At 50.9% G+C, this 8,406-nt stretch overlaps 1 protein-coding gene across 5 annotated transcripts in view; it reads right to left on the bottom strand.

Annotated features, from left to right (window-relative positions):
* The window catches only part of PRR35 (proline rich 35), a 50,529-nt gene that overhangs the window by 6,245 nt on the left and 35,878 nt on the right, over positions 1-8,406 (bottom strand). For all 5 annotated transcript variants that reach the window (XM_025191567.1, XM_025191566.1, XM_025191568.1 and 2 more), the window contains one exon: positions 2,720-4,396. In XM_025191567.1, the coding sequence (XP_025047352.1) occupies positions 2,720-4,293 (1,574 nt within the window). In that variant the 5' untranslated portion in view covers positions 4,294-4,396. The remainder of the gene's footprint in view (positions 1-2,719; positions 4,397-8,406) is intronic.

The following is an 8,406-nucleotide window of genomic DNA, read 5'->3' as shown; positions in this document are numbered from 1 at the left end:
TGGCCACTCTAACTGTGAAGAAGTTCTTCCTAATGTCCAATGTTAATCTGCTCTCTGCTAGCTTGTGGCCATTATTTCTTGTAACCCCCGGGGGCGCCTTGGTGAATAAATACTCACCAATTCCCTTCTGTGCCCCCGTGATGAACTTATAGGCAGCCACAAGGTCGCCTCTCAACCTTCTCTTGCGGAGGCTCTTCCCTGGCACCACGGCTCTGGACAAGCCACTCTTCCTGGGCTGGGGTGGGCGCAGGTATTCCAGGGGCTCTGGCCTGGTAGTGCAGCTGAGGCTGGCTCCGCTCGAGCTCCAGCCCCCACTGGGCAGTGTGGGACTGGGGCTGGGCTGGGACCAGTATGGAGAGGCAGCCAGGTGGGTGCAGGGCTGGGAGGTGGTGGATGCCGGCACTGGGCAATGACCCCTGGCACGGGGGGAAGGGGTGGCCACATGGGTGCAGCATGCTCTGGCCCTGATCCCAACCTAAGCCCCACTCCCTCCCCCACTTCCCCTACCCCTTCCCCTGCAGACTTGGGGGGAGGGGGGGTCTGCATGCGCACACATGCTCCGCCCATTTTTTTTCTCTCCCTCCCTTACATGCACATGGCGCCCCCTGCCTGACTGCTCTACTCCCGCTCCCCCCGCCCCCTGCAGGCTGGAACTCTGCCTGCCTGCAGGGAGCTCGTTGCAAAACTGCAAAATCCAGAGGTTCCTTTGCTAAAATGAGAAATCCACAATTTCCTCCGGTAAAGGGGAAATATGCATTTTTACTCCGTTTTGCCATGGGAAATGGAAAACCTGGATCCCTGCTCAACACCATCAGTTAGTGCCCAGGAGCGCTGCTGTAGAGTTCATTTCACCTGCTTTCTTCTGTTTCACATGCACCAGCTCCCAAAATGAGACAACATAGTCACTTAAAAAGCCGCCCTGAGCACATGCCCAGCACCACTCAGGCTCACTCTCTTAGGCATGCTTACGGTGTGTGATCAGGGCTACTCTAAGGTAGACAGTTGCTTCATTTCTGGCATTTGGCATGTGTAGAATTGGCACAATTGGTAGGGGTGTGCTTCCTGGCAGTGCTCCCAGGGGTGGTACACAGGTGCTGTAGATATGTCCTGAGACACCAACCCTCTGGGTCTCCAGCAAGTGGAGTCATCTCGAGTGAAGCACCAAGTCAGATGCTTCAGGTCTGAGGAGAGGCAGGAGCTCAGTCAGACCCCTGTGACTCACCTTTTCCATTGGATTGTTTTAGATGGCTCCCTGCTCAGCACCATGACACGCTAGATTGCCCTTTGGAGGTGCCTTTTTTCTCCTCCATGTATAGAGATCCTAGGCCCTTAAACCCGACTTCTGTGACTAGGAGTCTGGTGTTCAGTGTGCTGAAGCCTACATGGAAGCAACTATAAGAATGATCTGGATCTGGCCCTAACCGAGTTGCCCAAGGCCTAACTCGGGGGCGGGCAATTATTTCAGGCAGAGGGCCGCTTACTGAGTTTTGGCAAGCCATCAAGGGCCACATGACAGGCAGCCAGGGGCAGATAAATATTAATTTTCTAAATTTTTTAGGGCCCCCATGGGCCGGATAGAATGGCCTGGTGGGCCGCATTTTGCCCACTTCTGGCCTAACTCTTTGGTAAAATCACCCTTTGAATGTATGACGGGGTTAGAATGTGTTCATCAGTTAACTGTTGGCCTGTTTTTAATAGACCAATTCATAATCTCATTGCCAACTACTTGGCCTTGACAATGTAGCAAAGACCCTTGTGAGACTATTTTAATGAGGAAAAGCAATTCCTCTAGGCAGGTATTTGGCACTTCCCCAGAGAGGGCATTCCATATTGCTAAAGATTATGATTTTATCAGTGAGTTTCACAATATTTTATGGGGTTTTTTTCTTAAAGCCTCAGCTTGTGGAGTCTTGGGATTGGGTGAGGAATTCAGCTTTCATTAAAAAGAAATAAATTCTAGCCCTGGACTCAGAAATCAGAAGGCAAATTATGTTTAAAAAAAATCCTATGATTTTAATCCAATATCATTTTGGGAGCCTACCTCACAATTTTGGAATGCTTCAGGTTAGCATTACCATACAGTAAAAACATTGAGTAGTCTTTAGCTCTTTTCTCCAGATGGGAAACCAAGGCCCAGAAAGGTGAAGTGACTGGCCCAAAGCTAAAAGTTAAGGGCTTGGTTTTCCAAAGTACACCCATCATGTGAGCTCCTAGTGCCCAGTAAGCTCTAGTTCCAGGTCACTGGCAGAGCTGTGAGTTCTTAATGCTTACGTGTATACTCAAGCAACTATATTGATTCTCTTCCTCACAAGAGTCCTAGTCCTTGCTTATAGTAAATACTGGCTAGAGGTCAAATTCCAGTCTCAAGTTTTGACTCAGAATGCACTCAGGCAAAGTCCCATTAAAGTTAATAAGAGCTGTTAGCTTTGGCAGCGCTTTATCTGTTAGCTTTGTTTTTAACTTTCGTTAGTGTTGGCTGTTAGCTTTCATCTCAGGCTGCTAATTTCTTAATGGCAGCTGTAAACCCTGGGCTTTCACTAGGATTAACGGACTTTTAAGAATAGGAACAAAGCTTCAGTTCCACAAGGAAACACTGAGAAGCAGGTGGGTAATAAGGACCAGGACAGCAGTATGAACCTAGCAAATACTCTCTTTGATTGTTAATAGAGTATCTATGGAAATAGCACCTGTCTGCAGAGATACCATATAAATTTCCTACCTGGATTGATAGCCTAGTTTTCCAGGAATCAGTGTGTCAGGTGGCATAAAATCAAGCCCACTCCCAATGAACTTCCTCTTCAGAGAGCTGACTGGAGCACCAGCATTCTCCAGGCAAGTGACCACTGGTAACTCTGCCTTCCTGATGCTGTTGGGGAGAAAGACACCATCCTTTATCCCCACAAGATTCTGGTAGACATCAGGTGCTGGCTTTTTGCGCAAGCTGTTGATGCCCAAAGCTGGACTGCTTTCTTTTTCTTGGGGCAACCATTTCTCCTCTTCTTCCTCTCGGACACCTTTCGCCCAAGGAAAATTGGTCTTCAGCACTGGCACCTTCAGCAGTCCTGCTTTCTGGGGTTCACTGGCAGTTTGGGGTTGGGGAGGAGATGGCATGGCTGACCCTGCTGGCTGCCGGGCCTCTGGTTTGCCTGCAGCTGTCTTGCTTTCAGTGGAGCCAAAGGTATGTTCAAAGAGCAAGGGGTAGTAGAAACGGGGCAGGAAGGCTGATCTCTCAGGGTGCTGGAGGGGCTGGAAGTGAGTGGAATGTGGGTGCATCAGCTGAGCAGTGGAGGCTAGGAAGGGTAGCTGTGTGAGGTGGGGGTGGGCTGTGGCACTGTTGGTCATGGTGGGACCTAGATAGGAAAAGAGGCTGGGGTTCAGCGGGTAGTTAATGCCCAGCAGTGAGAGGTTCAGGCCATGAGGTTCATGGTAATCACCATAGGCTGGAGGGGGATAGCAGGGGATGATGTTGCCTTCAGTACATGGTGGGGAGACATCGTTGGTACCTCTTCTTTGCCCATTAGCAACCAGCTTCCACTGCTCCATGAGAATCCCGCTGCTCCCCAGGCATTTCTTTGGCACCTTGCAATGCTTTGGCTTGGCTTCTAAGTCTGGAGAAGGAGTTTCCTTGCCCTTCATCATGTGGTTCTTCAGTGAGAAGACATCTGTGATGATGAAATCAGGCTCAACCTCTTTGCAAGGCTTGTCCCTTTTGTTCTTGAATCCAAAGACCAGGGTGTTCACCTCTGGTTCAGAAGGATCACCTGCCTCCTCCTTTGCTTTCTCCTTCTTCTCAGCTGAATCCATCTCTCTCAGCAGCCCAGTCATGTCTTCCTCCTCCTCTTGAAAATGGCTGGCTTCTTCATTGATCCCTTCTGAGGGCAGGACTTCAGCTTCTGGTGCTGGCTTGTCTCCCTCATCATCTCCATCTGCGGCTTGCTTTGGATTAGCCATCACTCCTGCTGCAGCTGAAGAGTCACAGGCTTCTTGCTCATCCCTCCTGCCACGGAGCCGAGATGTCTCTGTGGCCTGTAGGAGGCGAAGCTCAGGGTGCAGCAAGTTTCCTTTTTTGTAGGGCCAGTCAGACTCAATAAGCAGTGAGAGTGAGTTCTTACAGAGGCTGTACTTCATGTGGTTATAGAGATGGGACTTCTCCATGCAGGTGAAAGGGCACTGGAAGCACTTGTAGTTGTAGGGCTTCCCCCATGGCCTTGGGATGTAATGTGGCTTTTTAGGCTTACGCTCCTTGTGCTTGTAGACTGAAGTCAACTTGCAGCTTACTTCATCCTTTGACATGACTGCTGGGATGGCTGTTCCTCCAACAGGTTTTTTTTAGGACACAGCAGAATTGGTTGCAGATGCTAATGGTCCCACACCTCGCCTGGAATTGTTGTACCCCCTGAAACAGGACAACACAGCAAAAGTCAGATCCTGACTATACCTTCAGCCTTCTTCAGAAGAGATGGTTCTGCTCTAGAGAGCTTAGGGTTCTCTAAGCTGTGTGCGCACCAGGTTATTCCCATTTGCTGCCAACAAGCTGCGCTGCAGCAGAAAATACTTTGTGCTAAACTCCAGTGTGGGTGTAGGTAGGAGACTATATCACCAAGGTCACCATGCAAAAATGCAAACATATCCCTGATGCATCTCCATTAGTAAAGGCTGCACTGGAGCGGGGTATCAGTTTGACTTGAATGAAATACAAAATAAATGCCAACTCTTGAGCTAAGCATAGATCATTGACACTTTGCAGGAATACAAGACACAGTTGGGCATGCCTGAAAGCACTTCTACACACTCACACGCAAGTCAATAGTTAGAAGGGCAACTATCCAATTGGCAGACACAAACAGTTTTGTAGATATAAATGTACAGATCATTTTAGGAAATATCAGCCTTTTAGATTAATTTGCTGATTTGAATTTCAATCTTACTGAAACCCACTGGGAATATATAGAGGAGAACATAACTCCCCATAGTCCTTGATTACGAAGTTATCTTTGTGCAGGCCAAAACTTTAAAACTTTGAAGTGACTCTGCCTTTGTACCTTACAGACCTGGGTTTCCCCACTAAGACTGGCAGTGATGAGGCCAAGCAGAGCCAGCTATAGGCTTCTGACATTAATGCTGTAAGGTGTTAAGTAGGTGGAGATCCATTGGGTGAGAGCAGGAGTAAAGACACCAACTTATTTCACAGGGGCTATTGGACTATGATGAACAATAGCAGCTTACACTCCCTCCTGACCTAGCTTGGAGGCAAATTTACAAACCTGGCCTAAATTTAAAAGAAAGACTAGCTGACTGAAAGGGGCTTGCTGAGCACCTACCCTTTGAAGAACAGGCCTTTGGTGGGGTTTCAAAAAAATGAATTCCTAAATCTTTGGTCACTGATTAATATGTAGGCACTGGAGGCAGAAGATTCTGCATGTCTTATTCCAGTCCCTAAGCCACCAAGCACCAGCCTCTACCTTGTCCCTTTTGGAGGTCCCAGGCACTATTTTTTGTTTCCATTGATAGATAGGAAAACCCTTGAAGTGGCTGTGGGGAAAACCCCTTTTTCTGCAGCATCAAGACATGGGAAACAAGGACTAATTTAAAAATGGATCTAGTTAATTCCTGAGGACCTGATCCTGTCCTTGGCTTCAAACAAGAGGCTCCCACTGAAGTGAACAGGAGCTGCCCATGTATATCGGAGGGCAGATTTGACCACAAGGTTGTGTGGAGAGAGGCAGAACCCTCCCAGCAGGAGCAGATGCATTTCTAGCGGCAACCACAGCCCTTGGGATCTGACAGACTCTCAGAGTCTGTTTGGCATTAACTTAGAGAAGCCTTCACGCAGGCTGCCACGGTGTCAGCTCTGCAAATGGGAGTGAACAGCCCCGGGAGGGAGGCCAGGGATCTTGGAAGCAGCATCTCCAGGTTGCTGTTCTCTCTGCCGCAGACATGGGCAGCCGGAGCCATTAGGAGAAGCAATCTGCTTGGCTCCTGTTGGCTGCAGCTTCAGGTGCCCTCCAGGGGGAATGGGAAAAGATTTTGCGAGAGGAGAAAGAAAAACCCTTCAAACAAAGTAGCAGTTGTATTTTCTGCCTTACCAACACTCTCCACTCCTAATAGGACAAACTCCTGCACAGGACAAACTGTCATACCTGGGTCTGCTTCTAATAAAGATCTGCTGAGCAGTACCAGAAACCTGAGGGGCCTTAAAGGGACTTGTTTTTCAGTGAGTTCTCAGCACCCTCCCTCTGAAAATCAGGCCCTTTTATGTGTTATCCTGGGGGAGCTGTACCTCATAGTAACACCACTTCCAGTGCGTTTTCCAGATTCCTTGTCCATATTTTTCCGTGTTGAGGATAAATCAAGCGAAACCTTTCAGAATCCTAATAACTGCTACTTAGCAATAATGGTTTTCACTACTGTAACACCTGTGTGACCTTTCAGCACATGTGGGTGATCTAATTCCCATTTTACTGCTGAGGAAACAGAGGGGTAGAGTGGTCCCAAAGCACTTCACAGAAGAAGGGAGGTACCCTTGTTCCTGTGATGTAGATGGGGGAAGTTGAGGCACAGAGAGAGGATCCAGTTCATGCAGTGGGAGAGGAATCGAGAACAGAATGACAACCTGCTTAGTGTTTGATTGGGGCTCTGTGACATGGTAGCAGGGGACTGTACTCAGTGTCCCAGGAGGCCCCTTCCCAGCCATATTCCTAATCCACCAAGGTGGTTCGTTCCCCTGCTCTGTCTGTTTTACATTTCTAGCCTGTGTCTTCAGGACTGTCTCTGGAGACATAGCATGAAATCTGCCCCATCTTTTCTACTGACTCACTCTAACAATAGGCCATACTGTCTCCAGGTGTAGTGAGAGTCTTTAGGTGCAGACAGAAGTGACAGTTTTTGCCCGATCTGGCCCCTGAAAGCGCCCTAGAGACATGACCTAACACAAGTGCATGGCTGCAGAGCACTTTAAAAGGGTCCAATCCCGTGACAATCTGAACCGTCATGTAATGAGGGTTCAGATGAAGGCGCTCCAAAGTGGAGTGCCTTGGTTATCTTGTATTTGTATGTACTGGGAGGAGGGTTGGACTGATGTAGGCCAACCCTGCTCCCAGCGCTGTTTTCAGAATGGGAGGGGGGGAAACCGTTAGCTGTTGGGTCAGGAGAGTGGGTGATTGAACTCCAATTTGGAGCTGATCCAGAGAGAGAGGCTGCATGTCTGCACATAGGTGGAAGGAGAAAAAATGATTTGAGGGGCTGAGTGCATGCCTGCACATGCACCCCCACTCCCCAGCAGGTAAGTCTGTGGGGGAAGGGCCAGGGGGAGGGGTGAGGGATTGCAAATTGAGACCCCAGCAGTGAGGGAGGGCACAGGCAAGAGCAGGGGCTAGGGTGAGTGGGGCCCTGGCCAGGCTGGGTGGTGGGACAAGCAGAGGCGTGAGGGGCACATGCCCCCACCAATCTGCACGGGGTGGAGGCAGCTGCAGCTGTGCACTGGGCATTGAGCCCCGCTGCCCCGAGAGCCGTGCAATACCAGGTGCATTCTGCTGCCGGGTGGGCAGGAGGCGCAGCACAGCCCAGTGGCAGCAGGCACGTGGCATCGGCCACTCCCAGGGCAGCTGCAGGAGGAAGCAAAGCACAGCATGCAGCAGCAACGGCCTCCGTCCTGCACGCAGATCGGGGAGGGGGGAGATATGCCCCCTGGGCCTCCACTTGTCCCACCACCCAGCCCAGCTGGGGCACCACTTACCACAGCACCTGCTCCTGCCTGTGTTCTGTTCCCTCCCTCACTGCTGGGGACTCTATCTGCAACCCCCCCTGCCATGGCAGCGGGTCAGACCTGATGATCTATTTAGGTCCCTTCCGACCCTAAGCACTATGATGATAGTGCAATGGCAGTGAGGGAGGGAATGGGGCTGGGGCATCCCTGCACAGCTGGGGCAGGGCACGGGACGGAGCCATGGGTGGCTTGTTCGGGGAGTGTCCAGCGCAGGAAGAGGGTGGCAGCTCCTACCACTGCACACACCCCAGGAGGGCATGGGGGCACGTGCCCTGGATCTGTGCATGGGGTGAGGACGGGCTGCCAGTGGTGGGATGCATATGGTGTCAGACTTGCGCAGCTCTCGAAGCAGCGGCAGCAACGCACAGAGGCAGAACAGAGCCCAGCGCATAGCAGCAGTCTACCCTTGCCCCGCGCACAGATTGGGTGGGGGGGGGTCACGTGCCTCCCCCCATTTGCCCCACAGTGGTGGGAGCCCCCCCTGTACCCTTGAATGCAGCACGGGGCTCCAATTGTCCCACTGTGACCTGGCCCGACCAGGGCCCCATTCACCCCTGCCCCTGTCCCACTCCCTTCCTCATTGTGGGGGTATTGATCTGCCCCCTGACAAGCACCTTCCCCTTCACAAAGAAACCAAACTG

Source organism: Alligator sinensis, unplaced genomic scaffold (assembly GCF_000455745.1).
Source record: "Alligator sinensis unplaced genomic scaffold, ASM45574v1 scaffold449_2, whole genome shotgun sequence".
Classification (NCBI taxonomy): Eukaryota; Metazoa; Chordata; order Crocodylia; family Alligatoridae; genus Alligator; species Alligator sinensis.
Note: the sequence above shows the minus strand (reverse complement) of the source record. Positions and strands in the feature narration are given on the sequence as shown.